A 21,602-nucleotide genomic window follows, 5' to 3' on the forward strand; every position below is an offset into this window, starting at 1 on the left:
ACTGCCCTGTAACAAAACCGGCCCCCATCCTTGCCGCACACCGGGGGATTGCCCGGTGCCGGCTATGGCCAGTCCGGCACTGGTGGTGGTAGGGGAAAGGAAGGGGGGTGCGGGTGGTAACGGTCCTTAAGTTTGTGGACCACAACGGCCGCAGGTAAGAGTCGGTGTGGTGGGGGAGGGGTCCACAGCCCCAGAACCTTGTGCCGCCCGCTACCCACTGAGTTGAAAGGCTTCCTGATGGCATTTATTCTTTTTGAGGGGTATTATAAGTGAGCTACTAGCTAGGCTGTGAAGAGTGTGCTTTTAGACAGATATAAAAAAATTGCACTATGTATAGTCTGCAAAAAAATCTATATTTCAAACAGCATTTGTAAAGCGCAACACTTTCATCCTAGGGGGTATCTGGGAGCTGTGCCTACGTCAAAGAGCCAGGTGTTGAGTCTCTGTCTGAAGTCTGCCAGGGGCTGTACGGGGCTGGAAGTCGTTCCATGTCTTGGCAGCGATGTAGGAGGAGAGACCACCACTGCAGCTGCGATGGATGAAAGGGGTGTGTGCGAGGGAGAGTGAAGTGGAGCCCAGGTGTCGAGAGGGTTAGTGGAAGTTCAGTCAATGGTTGATGTAGGCAGGTGCTAGGTCATGGAGTGCTTTGTAGGCATGTGAGAAGATCTTGAACTGGCATCTCTTTTGTTCTATTTTGGAAACACTTTTTATCTTCAACGTTGTTTCACATTATGTAGCAGCCTATCTTGCACTATGAAAGTTTAAAATAAATAATGACTTAAATGTACACGGCGCTTCCTGTCCCATACTAGGAACTTCTAGCACTAAACATACACAAGTCACTAGTCTCCACTGCACCAACCAGGTTTCAATTCTGTGGCCCTCTGGTTACAGACAAAGATCTCTGCGGTCTATTAACTATTAGAGGTTTCATGACGTAAAAGAGTGCATTTCCCACTGATTAATAAAATTTGTATTTCATTTTCATTTAAGCTGAGAGTTATTTATTTTTTAGTTACTGGAAGATTAAAGACCAAAAAAAGTTACAGAATGTTTTGTTTTAGCCAGGGCTACATGCTCACTCACCCCGCCACCTTGCATGCATCACAGTTCCCATACTTTATTTAATTTATTTGAAAAGTTTTATAAAGCGCAAACAAGACCCTTACGGGTATCAGAGCGCTGTACAGATGTGGCAAAAGCATGAGTAAAACCAAAACACAATGGTACAAAAGGTGTAGCTAAGTCATACATTGTCAAACAAAGGTGGGAAACAAACCAGGTCAGGGGTTGGGGAGTTGGCTCGACCCAAACTGTATCAGAAGTGACCTAGAGCGAGATAACAATTTAACAGACAAGCATACAATAAATCGCAACAATGGTGTACAATAAGAATCAAATCTGTAGACAAAGCATGAGAACAAGTTAATGCTCTTAATAATCACTCAAGAATAGCCTTTTGACATGTTTCTTGAAATATGCAGTGGAATAGTGCGGTCCTTTCTACAGTCAGGATACAACTATTCCAAGTGTGGCAAAGTAATACCTTCCCCTTTCCGCCCAGGGCGACTGTCCTCCCCCCCACCCCCCCTTACCACAACTGTGCTACTGTCATTCCTACCTAATTGACCTACCTCCGAACTTAGCCCAAATAAACCTTTCTATGTTAATTTCGCATAATTCATACCACTATCTTTTTTGGCATACCTTCATCTATATTACAACAGAGGCATGGGATCAAAAGTGTTGGCAATGTACTTATTGCAAGTAACTTTCCACCTTGTGTTCTACAATCAGAGTACCAAGTAGAAAGTAGTACCACAACTTAGCCATTTCCATCTATATCGTGGCAGTGGTATTAGTATCAAAAGTGGTAGCCATGTTATCAGAACTGGTTCGATGGTGGGTGGCACAGGACACTTAAGCGTCACAGAGTACCTAGTACATCACTTTAAACTTGAATTTCACCTTATTAGTAACAGTTTAGCTCCAAAATACAGCAATAGGCAACTAAAAGTTGACCAGTAAAGCTTTGCAAATGGTCTTCCTCTGCGCAGCAAAACCTATCGCTTTTTGTTAAAATCTGCAAACCATGCTGCAGGCGATGGACCACTTAACAAATGTGGCAAATTCATTTTTACAGTGAAAAACCCGCAGCCCACAATGGCGCAAATGTAGTGGGCCTACTCATAGCACCATACTAAACAAAAACACACTGCCAATGGAAACGTTTTAACTGTTTTTGATTAAAAAGACTTGTACCAAGTTTTACTAATATCACACAGAAAGGGATGGAGCAGTTGAAATGTACTGGCAACAATCCCATGGCAGCACTGGCAACGTGGTACTGCTTTCCTATCTACACCCAGTCTTCCGCGCCACTTGCAGAGGGCAAAGCTACCACTATAAACAGAAGGAACTTAAAGCACAGTCACCCCACTTTGGGGCACTGGTGACTGCAGTTATTTTATCCCAACAAATTTAGTGACATGAATAGACAGAAATGGATTATAGTCAGGGCCAATGGAATTATGCAATTCTGTGGCTGTAGCATTTTATGCATAATTATGGATTTGTCACATCTGCCACACAATCCATCATCCACTGCACAATCTGCAGATTAATGCTCTTTGACCACGGCCCCCAGGTGATTGGAGCGGCCCACTTCACCAGGTTGAGGTGGGCAGGGATTGACTGACTAGGCGTAGGGTGGGGGTATTGTTTGTGTAGGGTCTTTATGTCAGGTTAAGGGCATATTAGGCTCTTTAGCTGTTTGAGCAGCTGGAGGCATGGCAGTAGCGTGCAGATTAGCGGGAGTTTTAGTCAGGTGAGCGGTACTATAGTGGAGCTTAGGGTATTTTTGGTTATATTAGTGGTAGGAGAGTTTCTTCTAAGGATTTTGTAGCAATCCAATAAAGTATTGGAAAGCCTGAGTGTACTTCAACATGAAGGCCGGAAGGATATTTTGTAACCAGGGGTACTGGAGCATGAGTTGGTGTGCTGAAAGAGCGCTCATTAAGAGTCAGGACATGGGGTAGCCACAGTGGTGTTGGCATGACTGCTGTGAAGGGTCCTGGGTGGTGAGGTTGGGGGGTATGTCCACCAGCAGCTGGGTAGTACAGTCAGGTAGGCTATGTGGGCAGGCAGCAGCCTTACCTTGGGTGGCACTGATGCCCAGGAGAATGAGGCAGCAGCAGCTGGTGCGGCTAGAGGTGGGGGACCACGTGGGCTGCCTGAGTTCTGTGGTGTCAGCTCCGCAAGCTAAGAGGGTTGTGACCACTCACATGAGGTACTCTGCAGCTGGCCAGGATGTGGTGACAGAGCTTGAACATCAGGGGGCAAGACAGCTCGTAACTGCTGGGCATGTGGGATGTGCTGCAGAAGAAAGGCAATTGGAAGGGCCCACAAAGACAATAGCAATGACTAGATCGGGGCAAACTCCACACTATCTGAGCAAATGGAGGGGACTCTCAGGGTTCAGGAGCAGAATATTAAACAGTTCACAATGGAGCAATTATGGGTGAAGTGGCTATTGACGACCATATAGTAGGTGTAGGAAAGTTACCCTGTTTGCCTGGTTACCCTCCACTTTTGCCTAATATCTGATGGACTTTGACGGGGTGTGCAACGGGTCCCTGCCAATCAGGTTCCCAGTGCCTGCGTTCTTTCCGAGAACTGCACTTTTGTTTCCACAACTGGCACACCACTGGTTCACACATAAGTCCCTCCTAAAAGGTACCAGGGTACCAAGGGAGAGTGAACCTCTCTCTAACCTCCTCTCTTATAGTCAAACAGAGTGGTGAGTTGATTGAGTTGTCTACTCAGGCACCATCTCTGCCTAACAGCAGACTGAATGCAGGCAAGTCCTGCAACAGTATGCTGAGCTTTTCTACGTAACCCCCAGACACACACACTAGTGTACCCATGATGTAGACACTGTAGAGAGCTTACCTGTCAAAACAAAGAATTATCGGCAGTCTGATCAAATTAAGGAGAGCATCAAGGCTAAAGTACGCAAGATGCTGGTTAGAGGTTATTGAGCCCTCTGAGAGTCACTGGGCCAACCCAGTGGTCTTAGTTCCCAAGCCTCACCCACAGGGTGGCAAGAGAGAAATTAGGGTTTGTGTGGACTACAGAGGGGTCAATGCTGTCACTAAGACAGATGCTCACCCTATACCCAGAACCGATGGACAAATTGGGCACAGCCAAATTTATCAGTACCTTTGACTTAACTGCAGGGTACTGGCAGATTGCCACGGCCCCAGCAGCCAAAGAAAAGACAGCATTCTCCAACCCAGATGGGCATTATCAGTTTACTGCTATGCTCTTTGGCTTAAAGAATGCGCCTGCCACCTTCCAGAGGTTGGTGAATCAAGTCCTTACTGTGTTGGAGGCCTTTAGTGCAGCATATCTTGATGATATTGCTATCTTTCGCTCCTCCTGGCAGGATCACCTGGTCAATCTTCTATCAAGGCATCCAAATGCCAGATAGGGCAGGGTACTGTTGTATTTGTGGGCTACCTTGTAGGTGGATGTCAAGTGCAACCCTCACAACCCAAGATCCAGGCTATTTTGACAACCCAGACCCAAGTCAGGGCATTCCTAGGCTTAACTTGGTATTACAGGAGGTTTGTGAAGGGATATGGATCCACTGTGGCACCCCTCACAGAACTTACCTCCAAGAAGATGCTCAAGAAAGTGAACAGGACAGTTAGTTGTCAAAGGTCTTTTGACACCCTGAAAGAGGCAAGGTGCTCACCACCAATTCTCAAAGCTCCAGACTACTCTAAGCAGTTAACTGTGCAGACTAATGCCTCTGAGCTAGGAATAGGGTCATTAGTCTTCCCTGGATGGAAGATGGAAAGGCTTTCAATGCCAATCGGATTGCTCGGAGATCCAACAAGTTGATGTAAAGTCTGGATTCCACCGGAGACCAGAGCATTCTGATCTCCACCTCTCCCAGATGGCGTCTCAATTCCAAAATTGACGCATCTGTCACGACTGTCAGATCTGGTTGGAGAAGCGAGTAGGATCTGCCGCTGACCCTATCGTGGTTCGTAAGCCACCACTGCAGGTCCCTTGCAGTTCCGTCTGAGATCTTGACCATGTCGGAGAGATTCCCATCAGGCCCACTGCAGAGCCCGCATATCCCAATGGGAATTTGTCACAATCAGGATACAGGAGGCCATGAGGCCGAGTAGCCTCAGAGTCAGTCTCATCAAAATCCAGGATAGAGGCTGGAACATTAGTATCACAGCCAGAATATCCGTTCAGGAGTATAAGCCCGAAACTGCACCATGCCCAGAACAGTTCCGATGAAAGGGAGCGTCCGAGAGGGAGTCAGGTGTGACTTCGGCAAGTTTATAGTGAAGCCCAGTTAAGGTTTGAGGTCCGTCGTAGTGTGGACGTGGGAGAAGACAGCCTGGGGCTAGCCCACCTTCAACAACCAGTCATTGGAAGCTTTGTACCCCAGATTCCCACAGATGGGATACAACCACCGCCATCACCTTGGAGAACACCCTAGGGGCGCTGGTGAGGCCAAAAGGGAGCACAGTGAACTGAAAATGGTCGGGCCCACTGTAAATTGCAGGTAACGTCTATGGGTAGAGAGGACGGAAATGGGGAAGTATGCGTCCTGAAAGTCCAACACCACCATCCAGTCTCCATGGTCCAAGGCAGACATGACCTGAGCAAGAGTGAGCATTATGAATTTCTTCTTCTTGAGGAAGAAATTGAGAGTGCAGGTTGAGGATAGGACAAAGGCCTCTGTCCTTCTTGAGCACCAGAAAGTAGTCGGAATAGCAACCACAACATACATCTGGCATTGGCACTCTCTCAATGGTTCCTTTGGCCAAACGTGCAGTCACTTCTTGATGAAGAAGAGTTAGGTGGTCCTATGTCAACATGTCGTAAGTAGGTGGCATGGAGGGAGGGGTAGTCTCAAAGGAGAGGGAGTAGCTCCAGACAATCTGCAAAACCTTGCTCTCTGATGTTATGCACTGCCAGCGCTGCAGGTGATAGCAAATCCTGCTGCCCACTGGGTGCCCATGATGGCGAATGGGCAGACAAGGAGGGTTTGGATGTTGTGGCTGCTGGGAGGGGGTTGGTGGACTGACCCGACCCGACTGCTGGCCATATGAACCACAGGGCCGCGAGGAACCGCATCTGTGGGATACAGAAGCTGAAAACCTTGTGTGCTGTGGCAGCTGGGCGGTTAAAGACGTGGTTGTATTTATTTATTTATGAGATTTATAGAGCGCGAATAAATGCCCGAGGGCGTCTTGGCGCTAAAAATTCGATTCATGACTCTCCTGATATTGGGTACCGGCAAAGTTATTGGTTAAACAACCAGGTCTTTAGATTCTTCCTAAAGGACAGAAGAGTGTGACTCTGAGGCCACAGCAGAAGAGAAAGGAGGATTTAGGGTGTGAAGGGGTGTGAGAAGCTGGCCTGGTATATAATGTCTACTAATGAAAGACCCAAGGACATGGTCATAGCCCTGCTGTCCTGGATACGCTCCAGTGCTGAATACGCCTCATCTCTGAAGACAAAGGAGCAATGAAAAGGCATGTTCATAAGTGAGGACTGTACATCCCCAGAAAACCAGTCGACCTCAACCAGGCACGTCTAGTGAGTTGGTGGTGTCAAGTCCACAGTGGATGGTTAACTTAGCTGCATCCCTCCCATCGGCAACAGCCTGAGAGAGCACGGCCGGGCCTCCTCCTGGAAAGTTGGCAGCACCTGCGCAACCATATCCCACAGGGCGTGGGAATAGCAGCCCAAACGGTATGCAGTTTTCACAGACCGCAGTGCCAGGCTGCCGGAAGAAAACATCTTCCCAGGATTGTCCAGCCTCCTGGATTCCCTGTCCAATTGTGTAGTAGGGAATGCGCCAGGATTTACATGGGACGTTGCAGCTTAGACCACCTAGCTCTCCGGGGTAAAATGTGAAGTGAGGAAATTTGGGTCATCTGAAGCAGGGAGGGGGAGGTGGGCTATCGTCCTGTCCATAGCAGCCTGTGTTGGGCTTGAACCATGTCCCAAGTAGGACCCCAGTAAGAGCCTCATTAAAAAGGGAGAAGCAGTTCTGATAGGTACACTCCCAGCTGAATCCCTTCCGTCAAGACATTAGTCTTAACTGCCAACAAAGACACGCTAAGGTCCAGGACCTAAGCTGCCCTCTGCATCACCACCGCAAAAAAAAAAAGCTCCCACTGTAGCCACGTTAGGGGAAGAAAGCATGCCAGTATCAGAAGTATCCAGGCCACTGGCTTCACTCGGATCCTCAAACCAGTCCATTTGTTCTTAATAAGGCTGGTATTCTTCAGGGTCCAGCAACCCACCCCATTACGCCCCAAGTCCAACCCCATAAGAATAGGGCTAAGGCTCTGGCCTGGAAGGAATGGCTCCAGTTGGCGCCGATGACGCCCCTCTGCCTCTTTGTCTGAGTTGAGGATTAGGATGTGCATAGCACTGCAGGTGGGTGCTGGCAGCGTCAACTTCGGCATCGGGGGAAGGTCGAAGTGGCACAACTGGTGCCAAGCCTGTTCCAACCTTGGGGCCCGACTGATACTGGAGCTACCGGCGTGGATCCAGTTGGGGGCCTTTCTGAATCCAGGGGGAACGCTGGAGGGAATGGGCCACCCAAATATGAGGTGCCTCCAGCTCCCGGAACGTCTGGGAGGCGCGGAGCCGACCCAGGCGCTGGCTCTACCGTGGAGCAAGACCTCAAGTGGCGACAATAACATGTCTCATCGGTTTGACTTTTTTCCTCTTGTGGGACTTCTACTTACCAGAATGGCGCGACAACTTTGAGTGTGACTATGAGAACAGGCTCTGCAACTGCTCCCGGGACCTTGCTCTCAACAGGGACCTTGATTATCGCAGCTTTGCACGTTGAGCCACCATAAGTTAGAGGGATTGCTCCCTCAAGGCCTTCTGGAGAAAAGGCGCGGAAGTAGGGCAGGCCTTCGGGTCGTGGTCTTGATCGAAGCACCAGAGGCATACAAGGTGCAAGTCCATCAGTGCCAGGTGCCACAGGGCTTGAAGCTGCCTTTCTTCTATGTAATATTTGCACACCGGGAGATAAACCTAAAACAAGCATTTGCAATGCAATAGGTCTCGCATTAGGAAAGTTTGAGCTACTTGATATTGTAAATGACAACTTTTTTTATTTAGGTGTTGGTTTTGAAAATAGCGAAATTAATAGCTTTGTCATTTACAATGCCAAAAGTTATAACTTTTGCAAATGTGACACCCACAGCATTTGTAATGCAATATTTGTTGCATTTATGTGACTTACATGTATTGATATTACAAATAACAATGGCTTAATTTTTTGAAATAATTAATACTTAAATAAAATTATTGTAATATATAATGGCAATAGCTTAAACTTTTGTAAATAACTTTTGTGAAGATGATGTTCAATGTATTTTATTGTGACGAAAATCCAAGAACAGAAGTGAAATATTAACATCTTTTTGTGACATTTGTAATAATGCTTGAAACATTGAGAGAACATATTTGAACCAGTTGTTGTTGAATGGTTGCACAGATTGATGCTGTGGTGGCGCATAGTGATGTTGTGGTGCCCCTGAGTGATGCTGTGGTGGTGCTAAGTGACGCTGTATGCTAAGCTATGTTTTGTTTTCCTATCCTATGTTTTGTTTTGTTATGCTATGTTTTGCTATCCCATGTTTTGATTGGTTATGCTATGCTGTTTTGTTATGCTATGCTGTGTTTCGTTATGCTATGCTTTGTTTAGTTATGCTTTGCTTTGTTTTGTTATGCAATGTTTTTGATGCTGTTATGCTGTTTTGTTTTGCTATGCTTTGTTATGTTATGCTATGCTTTGTTTAGTTTTGTTATGCTATGCTATATTTTGTTGTGTTTTGCTATGCTATGTTTTGCTTTGTTATGCTATGTTTTGTTATGCTATGCTGTTTTTTTATGCTATGCTATGTTTTGCTATCCTCTGCTGTTTTATTATGCTATGCTGTTTTTTTATGCTATGCTATGTTTTGCTATCCTATGCTGTTTTATTATGCTATGCTATGTTTTGTTATGCTATGCTATATTTTGTTGTGTTTTGCTATGCTATGTTTTGTTTTGCTATGCTATGTTTTGTTGTGTTTTGCTATGCTATGTTTTGCTTTGTTATGCTATGTTTTGTTATGCTATGCTGTTTTTTTATGCTATGCTATGTTTTGCTATCCTATGCTGTTTTATTATGCTATGCTATGTTTTGTTATGCTATGCTATATTTTGTTGTGTTTTGCTATGCTATGTTTTGTTTTGCTATGCTATGTTTTGTTATGCTATGCTATGCTGTGTTTTGTTATGCTATGCTATGCTATGTTGTGTTTTATTTTGCTATGCTTTGTATTTTTATGCTATGTTTTGTTATGCTATGCTTTGTTGTGCTACGCTAGGTTTTGTTGTGCTATGCTTTATTTTTTGTGTTTTGTTATGCTATACTATGTTTTGTTATGCTATACTATGTTTTGTTATGCTATGCTATGTTTTGTTATGCTATGCTATGTTTTGTTATGCTATGCTATGCTATGTTTTGCTATGCTATGTTTTGTTATGCTATGCTATGTTTTGCTATGCTATGTTTTGTTATGCTATGCTATGTTTTGCTATGCTATGTTTTGCTATCCTGGTGTGTATGTGTGTGGTTGTGTGTGTTTGGGGTTGTGGGTGTGGGGGTTGTGTGTGTGGGGTTGTGTGTTTGTGGGGATGTGTGTGGGGGGTTGTGTGTGTGGGGTTGTGTGTTTGTGGGGATGTGTGTGGGGGGTTGTGTGTGTGGGGGGTTGTGTGTGTGTGGGGTTGTGTGTTTGTTGGGTTGTGTGTGTGAGGGGGCAGTGTGTGAGGGGGCAGTGTGTGAGGGGGCAGTGTGTGAGGGGGCAGTGTGTGAGGGGGCAGTGTGTGAGGGGGCAGTGTGTGAGGGGGAAGTGTGTGTGGGGTTGAGTGTGGTGGGGTGTGTGGTGGGGTGTGTGGGTGTGTGTGGGGGGGGGTTGGGTGTGTGTGTGTGTGTGGGGTTGTGTGCGTGGTTATGTGGTTGTGTGTGCTTGTGGTGTTGTGGTTGTGTGTGGGGTTGTATGTGTGTGGTGAAGGAGAGAGAAGTGCACTGTCAGACCTGTAAGCCTTCACTTGCTTCTCTCAGTAAGAGTCAGGATGTGGGGATGACAATATATGCTTCCTTATTGATACAAGCAAGCTTAAGTCACCAGTAATTGCGATCTGGTCTTCTGTGGTTCATACCGGGCTGCTAATATGGTACAAAACAGCATCCTGGTCAGCTGTTTGGTTGGCCCGAGAAGCTTATCAACTGAAACTACCTAGTGTACGGAACGCTAAAATAATCTCTTCTCACAGAGTTTCAAAAGCTGAAGGAAAGGGAACCAACTGTTAGCCAGACTGTTCTAAAAAATTCTTCAGTGCCTGGAAGCCTGGGTTAAAGAGCAAATACGGTAGACACAGGAGCACTGCCCTTTAAAGCTGAGCTCCTCCGCATACAGAGCCCCTACAGTGCCGCAGCTACAAGCGCTTAGTAAATATGCCAAAAATATCATCAAATAAACAGTTAAAAAAGCAGTAAAAAGTAATATTTCGACGTGACACGGAAATGTAGAAAGACTCCTTGTAAAATAAATACATACAACGCACACTTCAGAAATAAATAAATAAATTAGTTTACCCATCCAAATTGATTTAGTTCCACCCTGTTGAAGAGAGTCGATCTTGTTAGTGCGCTATGGATCGTGACATAAAGCAAGTGGTCTGGGATCAAAGTTCACACAGAACATAAAGGGGCGGGCTAGGAACATGATTACTATTGATTCTGATGTTGAAGACTACCATTGCGCCCCTTCTTAGTTTGAGCAATGAAAGGTAAGAAGGGATGGGGCTCGAGTCCGGCACTTTCGTTCTGGTTGCTATGCATGTTTCCCTGACACAAAAAAAGAAGCCCATCCTCTGTTTATTGCCACAGCTGTTTCAGACCATGGTGGGGGTAGGAGCAAAGGCAACATGAACCAACGGGTAGCGTTTGAAGTAGAGCTCCGAAGACAAGCAGCAAGAAGCGAAGAAAATTAGCCGTGGCCAAAGGAAACAAGCTGGCATGCTGCTGCTTTCGAAAATTAGATTTTCATTAAAGAAATGGTTTGGCAAGCCGCGCTGTAAGTAAAAAGTGCGGCCGCCAAAATGCTACATGTCATTGAGCCACACAACAAAATAAGCATACACAACTCAACATAGTGAAATAAAACACGGCGCCCGTCTACATGAAAAGTATGTGTGTGGTAGCCCGTGGTATATATATGGAGAACAAGGCTACTGTAAACAAGCACGGTAGGCTTTCACTTTCGTCCAGAAAAAAAAACGAGAAAGGTGCAGAGAACGCCGAACAAAACACGGCTTCCCAGCGAAATGGATGAAAAAAAAAAGCTCTCTGCATTGCTGTGGCAGGGGGTGGGGGAGCGCATTCCTTTGAAGTCTGACGGGGTAGGGTGCAGGAGGGCAGGGGCGCGGATTCCTTTGAAGTCTGATGCCGAGGCTCAGCTAAATGGTGGTGCGCGAGCAGGTTCCTTTTAAGTCGGATGCCGAGGCATGGTGTGGGATGTGGCTGGCGATGATGTGCACACGCCTGCCTCACATGAACTGTACGCGATCCACAGCTTGGTAGACTTTTTGAACCGCTTACTATAATCTCGCAGATTCAATCCCTAACGGGTTAGAATAGGTGAGACCTAAAAAGACAAAACGTTAAAAAAAGTGACCAAGGGGTAGCTCTCCCTGGATCTGCGCTGGCTGGCACAGAAAGAAAAGAGCCGACATCAGTGTGCCTGAGTGGCGCCTATATAGGTACAACAAGCATAATTTCCGGTGCTGATGACGCCAACAACACCACATGGAGCCACGCCACCTTCTGGCAGGCAGGGGCGCTGTTCACAAACAAATTCTGGATCCAGTCCGATGCCTGGGGTTAATTATCAGGAAGCAAATTAGTGGCTAGAAGTCTCTATCAGATAAGAAACTACTGGTGGGCTGTTCGGTTTCTTGTCCTTTCTTCGAGCTGTTCAGTAGCATTATATTTTACTCATCAGACAGGTTTCACAGTGATACCATATTGTGCTTTTTTTGTTGATAAGCAAAGCAGGGTAGGCTCTTGTAAGGAGGCGCCGAAGAAACTGAGCATAGCCTGTCCTTGTGTTTAGGGAGAGCTAAGACTGATCCGTTGGGAAAAGGGGGGATATTCTGCTCTGTGGGTCAGGGCATGTTCTGAGGTACCCACTGCAAGTTTGGAACGGATTTCCGTTTTCAGTGGAGGTTTTGAAGGGAGATATATTTATGAACCAGAGTGGTTCCGTCCTTACACAGTTTCAAGTGTTATTTTTTTCATGCAAAGCATTTGCTAAATTTGGGTTTTCCTCCTTCTCAGTTTGGAACTCATTCATTTAGGATAGATGCAACAGAATCAGCAAATCTTGGTTTCCCAGCTCAACGTTTATGAAGTATGGTTAGTTATGTGACGGTCCCAGTGTTGTGAGAAATATATTAGGGAGGATAAGGAAATATTCTGAGGTTTGGCTTCATGGGGCAATGTAGTTTTCTGTTGTAATAGTATGGTTCATTGGTCACTCCTTCGTGCTATCGGTAGTCGAATTTTTAGGGGTGGGTGCCCCAAGTGAGAAAGTCTGAAGATGTGTGCGATTAGATTGTTCACCTATTTAGAGTTGGTCCGTTGTAAGGCATAAAGGTGGGTTTAGTGGGAGAGTTGATTTTACCAGTTTTAAGGTATTACTGTATTTTCTGTTAAGCTTTACTAGGGCAGGTCTGCTATCTAGTTTTACTTGATATTTATTATACCGCTGGTAGGACAGCCTCTGCGTGGGAGTATGATAGCACGAGGTTGCCCAGGACAGTAAGATGACCATATTGGAGGTACGCAAGTACAGCACAGTAGAGGTGGGGTAGGGTGGGGGGTTAACCTATGGGCAGCTATTAGGCAAACAAAGTGTGTGGTGACACAGTGGACAGGGTAAGTGCAGTAACGTTAGTCTGACAGGCTTACGGTATGGGCGTAATTTTTCATGTAGACCTGTTCTATTAATCTGACCTTTTGCACTTAAATATGCCTGGGGGAGTTTGTGCCACAACATTCTTGTTCAGGATGCTATTCGCGCCGCGCATGAGCGGCGAGCAGGCCATGACGGACCCGCTCCGTCATCAGCAAAGCGCACCCGCAGCTGACGACGGAGCGGTTCCTTCATCAGCGTGCAAGGGGTTAATCACACATAACTTAGGTAGGCAGGAAAAGCCACAGTCCGGGTGAAACAAAGAGTGGGATTGCCAAAGCAAAACACAAATGGGTCCAATGTTAAATCAGCACCTAGGTGTTCATATTTCTGTAGTGTGTAGTCAGATTCCAGGGTCGGTTCGGACAAAGCAGGAGGATGGACAATCCCAGAGATAAACAGGCAAAGGATGGATGGTGACAGGAACTCGTTCACCCTGAACCCGTTCCCTCCCAAGTACAGGTGTGCTGATTTTTTTTTGGGTAGGAAAAAAAACTCTCAATTTAGGACTATCTTGCATTTTCACTCTACCATTTGATTATTAATTTTTGTCCTGAACGTCACAAGAGCATCAGCACCGTCTAATATACAAGAAATAAACACAATATGGCGAAAGAAATGACAGTATCCTCAAATCACACATCAGCGAGCGAACCAGACCAGAGCAGAGACCCTTTGACCCCACCACACTCGCTGCCTCACCCTTCGAGGTGGACTCCCCAACACCTGGCCTGGTTCACTTTGATCATGCCACGGTGATAAAACCAGAACCACAAAGAGAGACCTACCCTGTCTCCAGGCCTGACCATCGGCTCCAATTTTGTGCCTAATTTATGAAGTATGTTGTAGGCGACCTTCATACTTCTGGTCCACAGTTTACCTGTTAAACAGATAAAAAGAAAAAAAAAACATTTAGCTCCATTCTCAATAATGACTTTCAGATGTTCTTTGAATCTATAAATGAATAACATTAAACATTTTTTTAAAAAAGGCGACGATGATGTATTCTTTAACAAAGTTTAAAGTTAATTAGAAGCAGAACTGGTTAGGAAACAGATTGAGATATCGAGGAACGAAATGTTACGGCTATCGCTACATTCTGCATGATTCTGTAGCTCAGATGAGGTCATTCCATTGGCACAATTTTAAACATGTGCCTCGTATACCTGCCAGAAACAACAGGCAGGACATGCTATGATTTTCAGCCCTGTTTACCCCACGGAAGACAGAGAGCTGCTGCTGAGGCGCTCAGTATGAGAAGCCTCTTAATTCGGTTGGGGCGAGTACCAGCAGTTACCGCCACAGCGGCATCATCTCATCAGATTCGCAGGAACCCCACAGACGCCTTTACTTGCACTTGGGAGTGTAGGAGGGAAAATAAGGAATTATCAGGGGAATCAGAGCCATACTTACGTATTCCCATCGTAATTCCTCATTTCCCAGTCAGCCCTCATGGTGGAACATGTAATGGACCTTATATGCCCTACTCCCGGAGTAACCACTACCCCTAGTAATGGAAACTACAGGAATTGGGACAATCCATCCAATTTTCCGGGTTGATGAGGCCCCTAATAGATGGCATGGCCCCCGCAAAGGGGAGGGGCCTCTGGCATTCATGCATGCAACAAACAGGCAGGGACATGTGTTCAATTCGAGACCCCTGAATTGTGCGAGGTGCCTGCTGCCTAGCAAGAGGGATCAAGGGGCCCGAGTGGGGGAGTAATGGGTGGACATCATAAGAACAGGTGATAAGGCGATATCGCTGTGGGTATGTATTTGATTTGGTGTGTCTTTCAGTCCAGAAGGACAAGTATGAAACTATGAATAAGTCTGAATGCAAGGGTCCCTACACTGGACATCAGAATACATTGAGGGCGGAAACCATGACACGAGGGCGCCTGTAGAGCAGCCATTCAGCTAAAAACCTTTAAACATATTTTACAGTAGTTCCTCCAGAGTACATATCAGGCCTTCCGCTTCTCTACACAAAATACGTTTATGTCATGTCATACTTAAGGTCTACATAAGCCTTTAAGTAAATGGTAAATCAAAAAAGCATTTAGGAAAAAAACAGTAATTTGGACCAGGATAAAGGAGCAGAGAAACAATCCTATTTACATGGAACACTTCACATTTGAGGAAACAGATGTCCTTTTCAAATAAAAACAATGTCATCCTTTAGGCAAGCAGGAACGTGACAGCCTCTTCAACTTCACAATCTATTTTGTTCAGTACAATTTATTATTTTAGAGGGGATATAGGATTTGTTTATTAAGTGTGCAGGTTCAGCAAGCATCTCAAGAGTGAATGATTAATATTAGCATATTCAGTTTTTTTGCTTTCCAAAAAAATATATATTCTGTGCAAAAGGCCCAAGCGGATCTTCTCCGCTTCGCCGGAATGAGGCCTCGAAAAGAAGTGGTCAAGGCAGACTTCTAGATGCCAGTGGAAGTCTTAAAAAAGATTAGGCACAAACAAAGGATATGAATGTACATAAATCACAAGCAAACCGCTATAAAAACTAATATATAGTTCGCAAAGTGAAAGGATTTCTAGCTAGCTCAATCAAAAGGGCCCTAGGTAGGTTCCCCGAGTTCAGGGCGCTTATTTCATAGGTCCCTCTTAGTTTAAACTATATGTTCAGGAGATCATCACAACGCAAGTCATTACGCAAGAAATAACCTAAACAATAAAAAAAAGTCTGCCTGACTGAGACTGGAAAAAGTCTACCTCCTTTCAAATTGCAGAGATTGATGTTTTCGCAAGCTGAGATGGAGTGAGAATGTAGTCTACAAAGGTGCAATGGTCCCGGCTTGAACATGAACGCCCTTAATATAGGTGTGTGGGAGAACGAGTGTTGTGTTCCATGGAGTCAAAATGGGGGATTTGTTCGAGATGGGTAAATTAGTGATGGGATGTGCGGATGCACAACTAAACGGAGTACAGGTGACCATATTAAGGCAAGCGTGACTCCTGGGCTTTTGATCTTGGTGCACAGCATGAATGATTGGAAAAGGAGGTAGGAAGGGAGGGAAGTTGTGATATTTTGGCTTTGAGGACACAGATTAAATTTTACTCCCTTAGGGCAAGGAACTCATTGGCATCCATAAGTTAATGACAGGCAAGTTTCTAGATCATGGAACTCATTTTGCTTGCTGATGATGCTTGGGCGAGGTGATTGTAATGAGCACTGAACTTGCAGAAATAGTCCAGGATGCGATCGCCTAGGATTTTCAGAAGTGGAGTGTAGCAAACTTAAAGATCACTTGCAATCAGAGACAGCCTTGTGGGAGTACAGAACCCTGTGGGAGTTGCACAGGCCTGGATCCTTAGATGAATACATTGGGACAGAAGGACACACTGATATAATGAACAATGATCTTGTGGTTTACAATGCTGAAGGCAACCATGATGTCTAGTAGTATTTGCAAGCAAAGGTTGCTTCTGTTAACTTCTTCAAATACATTTTGCCAGATTTTGAAGTTGTTGGTACATCTGGCAAGGGATGTGCAGAAAGTAACACTGAGAAAGGCATGAGTGTCGAAGAATGGCGTTTGTGCATGTGTCTAGGGTGCTGCCACAGTATTTAATTTCTCAGTGGCAGCCTTCTTGAGAAAGCGGGTGATGATAATTTGCTTATTGCTCATCAGAAATGATTCTTCTAGGGACGGATTTACAAAATGAGTTATGCATAATGCCAAGATGTATGCAAATTCTTCAAGGCTATAGGCACACACGATATTGCTTGGCAAGTTGGTTCCAATTAGTATTCTGATAATATTCTTGGTGGCATTTATTTGGAAAAGTGGGAGCAAGAAAATAGGGAATGATTCCTGCTGTTATCTTCAGGTCAGTTTTGTATGTGTTACCAGCAGATTCCCAGCAGTTCTTTACAGAATTCTTTGACAGCAATTAGTATTGTCTACGAGTCACTAAGTCACACAATCTTTGTTCACAAGTTAAACTACACAGAAGCACTGGCTATTAGTGGCTGTCTTAGATACATTTACCCATAATTTGTTCTAAATGAAATGCTTCTCCATCAATCACTTTCAAGTGTTGTCTGTGTCACACCCATGGTGTACATAATGCTTGTTCCATAGTCACTGGTCACAGAAGACATCTTTACCTCTTAGTGTGAGGAACAATGTTTGCCCTCCAATCACTTGCCATGGAATGCCTGATGACTTCTGGCTATGCCATCTAACGCTACCGTCTCTTTTGCACTGTGGTGCGCAGTCTGTAGAAACCCAGAAGCTTTATTTAATTTAATAGGGGGATTATCTTAGACTGCCTTGCATGCAACAGCAAAATGAAAATCCTCTGGTTAAAATATATTAAGTCAGAATTATCAACCTTGGGTAGGCCAGCCTTTTTTTCTAGTTCTGCCTTCAATACTAAAACTGATGTGATCTGGGTTAAGAAAACTTTTTGAGCTTCGAGGCATTGCCAAAGGAAGGAAATCGAACTATCAAAATTTACTGTCAGGGAATACGTTATACTCCAAGCCTTAGAGCCGTGCCTTGGGTGAGTGGATAACCCCGGGACAGATTGCTTTTAAAAGATTTAGGTGGGGGTTTGTGAGACGGCATCTCAGTTTCCCCCTTGGTCAACACGACTCGTCTAAAGGTTTAATAAGCCCATGCAGTACATCTTCTCCCGGAGCCTGCTGCATTTTATTTTCTTCTGTCAGTTTTATTCTGCCTTTACTAAAAGATTTTTAACACCGGTTTTAAGGAACAGTGTAATTACAAAATGTGGTGCTGCCTTGGTCTTTCTGCAACAGCTAAATTTTCCATCTTTATGTGTAAATATTGGCTCTTTTTTACAATGTGCTATCGCCAAAAGGAAAACTATGTTATTTTAGCTGTTTTTTTTAATATAAATGCTTTTTATGATGCATTCTTGGTAATGCAATGGTTTTAAAGGTGCAACTGTCCCAATGAAATCTCATGTTATCTCAGAACTTTAATATGTTGTATTTATGAGGGGTTTTATCAACTACTCTCTTAAAATAGCCATGCACTGTCACTTTTTTGAAGCATCACACATTCTTGCGATGTACTGGTTTAATGGATTGAACTGAGATTATCTTTTTTTTTGCACTTTTGTGATGCACTTTTATGGTTGCCTATGTAACCGAAATAAAGTTTTTTTTAAATTATGTTGAATTATGCATACAACACATTTCCCTTCATTTTGAGATCATTCATTGCAAGGTCATTGCTGTTTTCCTTCTTACTCTTGCTTGTCCTGTGAACTAAGAACCAGAAAGCTATTTGCAAGTAACTGGAAGTTTGAGCCACTGTGCATAGTAAAATTGGATATTTTCATGTGGAGGTCTCTTGTTCCATGATAAGTCAATCTCTGGGCCCCATTATGAACTAAAGGTATAACATTACAGATTGGTATTTAGCTACCATCTTTAAGTACTTTTGATCCAAGATTGGCAGCTGCTTTATAATCCGGGCGTCGAATTTCATTGCAAAGAGAACTCTTTATTAGGGGTGGGCGGAATTTGCGTAATAGCGTTACGCAAATCTCTGCAAAACGGTAACAAATCTCCATGAACACGCAGAAATTCCGCGAACCCGCGGAATTCCTTGTTCGCGATGCTTTTCTCTTGTTCGCAATTGCTGTCTGCAAGCTCGGAAGGAAATATCTCGTGAACACACATTTTGAGAACGCAAACAAGCAAAAAATTTCGCGAACTCGCGGAACGCAGAATTTTGGGCAATTTCGCGTTCTCCACGGAATTCAAAATTACCCAAATTCCGCGAGGGGAACAGAATATACCGCCCAGGCCTACTCTTTATGGGAGTCATTACGCAAAGAAATATTTCATAAAAAAAGAGGATGTAGTATATTCCATAGAACTCTCTGCTATGCATTAGAAGAGTATACACTCCAGCAGAATTATTTCATGTCCATGACACTGAATCAACTGAAATATCATTTGAAATTGTTAACTCCCAGCTTGAGTATAAAATTAGAAACTGAGTATCGTACAGATAGGGTTCATTTTTAGCACTCTAATTGCTTCCTGTAGGGAATGAAAACCGCAGCCTAATTTGACTTGAAATATGCAGCTTAGAAACAGATTTTTTCTTTTTAAATGGTACGAATTAACCTTTTGCCATTAAGTATTGTTACCGGAGCTTGGTAACAACTGGATAATAAAGAAAGAATGTGTGATTTGTGTAATAATGGTGTTTAAGATCTAGATCCGCCATCAGTTTTCGATAGCCCTGTTTCTTAGGTTTGAAATATGAACTGGGGATTAAGTTCAACAACATTTTTAATTATTTCTGGAAACTGAAATGCCTTGTTTGAAACATTTTAGATTGTTTACAAGTTTTTGTTTTTACATTTGCACTGAAGTATTATTTATAGATATATAATTATGAATGGATAGAAAGTATTTATGTATTAATATATGAGGATCTCTATAAAGATCCAGATTTCATATACACAAATAAATTACAATATGAATTTGAAATTTCCATCCACAAGAGGCAGAGATTCTTCTCAGTGTCTTCCCTTTCCATTCCCACTGAATGTACTGTGACGCAAGAAACGAGGTGTTTTACCACAAATCCAAAGATTCATAGTTAATGAGAAGAGCTGGAAATGCTTGGTGCACCACTGCTCATTTAGGTAGCAGAACAGGTGTTGGCTTACAGCAGAGCAACCTTTTCTTTGAGGAGAAAGAAACGGCTAAGGGCCTGATTCCGATGTCGAACTGACCGGAGTCCGTCCGACATCGGTCAGGTACCGTGACCGACCGACCTACTGTCGTTGGTTACGGCCCTGCAAGTACGATGCGACCGAAACGCAATCGTATGTTACACTATGGGAGAATGCATTCTGTCCGGAATGCATGCCCGCATTGTGAAATGGAGGGGTGCAGTTCATCCCAGCACCCTGTGGCCGGCACCCCAAGGTGCCTGCCACCGGGTGCAGGGATCAACAGAGGGACACCTTAGGTTCCCCCAGGCCGCCTTCGCACCCATGGGGGCCTACTGGGGGCCTCCAAAGACAGTTTCCAACTGCCTTTTCGTGCTGTAAATACCGGCCCGAAAAGGCAGTGAAAAACTGCCATTGTACTCCCTCGGTCGTAACGGGGCGGCCGGGGGAGTACTGAAGGATTTCTGGACGGCGGAAGGGCTCTCCGAGCCCGCCGTAAGCCATCCGGAAATCCGAGTCGCATTCCTTTCTGACTAAGTCATCGGAATGGCTCGTCGGAAAGGAATCCGTCCGGCACATTCTGATGCGGGCGGAAGGGCTCCGAACGTTGTTCAGAGACCTTCCGTCCGAAATCGGAAATGGCCCTTAAGTGTTACAAAATTCACCTTTGGTTCCTAAACATAGAGTCCAATGGCTTACGTTGACATAGATCACAGTGCAGCAATAGCAGTACAGCATTCTGCACTCTCAATAGTTGGCAGAGACTAGCAAGATGAGTGGAAGGAGCTCTGTGACAAATGCCTCTCCAGGGTGCAGCAGCCACACTTTTCTACAAGCAGCAATCTCTTTCATTGCAAGTTTTCAGAGCAGGGTGTTACTTGTGCGTGCTCATAGCAAGGCTTGCTAATGGGATAACTGAATAACAGCATCCACTAGGCATTAACTACAGCCCTAAACTGGAAGTGGCACATGGTGTCCTCCCAGACCATGGCCCTTCTCTGGAGGGAGATCGGGTATGCCACGTTCTGTGTTTAGCACGGCTGCAATGAAATGAAGAAGTTTTAAACCTTTGGCCAACAAATTTCCATTGGTCCACAAGAACCTCAATTGGTGCAAAATCCCAAGAACCAACTTTGCCTTGTACGTGCTCCAGGGGCTGTGAAGTGCAACTCACTGTTGGCGAGGCTACGTTTATATGCCAAAGTTTATATTAATGTGAAGTTACATTACACCGATGGTTGGACAGATGGATTATGAATTAAATTAAAAGGAAATGATTTACATATTTAGATTGTTTTCAAAGGTGAACATAATTAGAGTTTGAGGCAATGAAAACAAACTCTGCATCAAACATATCCATAGAAATACCACAGACCGGATTTATGAGGGCTACTTACAATTTTGATTCCAATTTAAAACTCTCAGCTAAAACTGCCTTTGCTTTACAAAGAGAAAAGTGAGTGTAATTGTGTTAGAACTGGGGGTCTCTAGTTGGCAGAGGTAGGTACCACTGTCCAAATAGGGACCCTTGCTTCTAGTCAGGACAAGGAGATAACCTTCTCAGATAACCCCTGCTCGCCCTCAAGGTAGCTTGGCCTGAGCAGTCTAGGCTAACCAGAGGCAATGCGTTAAGTATTTGTACCAACACTCACAGTAACACAGTGAAAACACCACAAACTGATTCCACAACAGTTTAGGAAAATAAAGATATTTATTCTAAACTACACAAGACCAAAAACGGCAAAAATCCAACATACACAATTCAAGGATATGGTTTCAAAAGAGTTCTTCAGGTTGTAATCAAAAGTTCTTTAAGTTGCGTTAAAATAA

The 21,602-nt window shown here is 44.5% G+C and overlaps 1 protein-coding gene across 1 annotated transcript in view; it reads right to left on the reverse strand.

Moving 5' to 3' along the window:
* LOC147667590 (disco-interacting protein 2 homolog C-like) overlaps positions 1 to 21,602 on the reverse strand; it is a gene marked incomplete at both ends in the record, with an annotated part of 319,227 nt that overhangs the window by 30,382 nt on the left and 267,243 nt on the right. Inside the window, one exon of the mRNA XM_086948800.1 lies at positions 13,870 to 13,965. Within this exon, the coding sequence (XP_086804926.1) occupies positions 13,870 to 13,965 (96 nt within the window). The remainder of the gene's footprint in view (positions 1 to 13,869; positions 13,966 to 21,602) is intronic.

This window comes from Lissotriton vulgaris, unplaced genomic scaffold (assembly GCF_964263255.1).
Source record: "Lissotriton vulgaris unplaced genomic scaffold, aLisVul1.2 SCAFFOLD_2351, whole genome shotgun sequence".
In the NCBI taxonomy this organism is placed as follows: Eukaryota; Metazoa; Chordata; class Amphibia; order Caudata; family Salamandridae; genus Lissotriton; species Lissotriton vulgaris.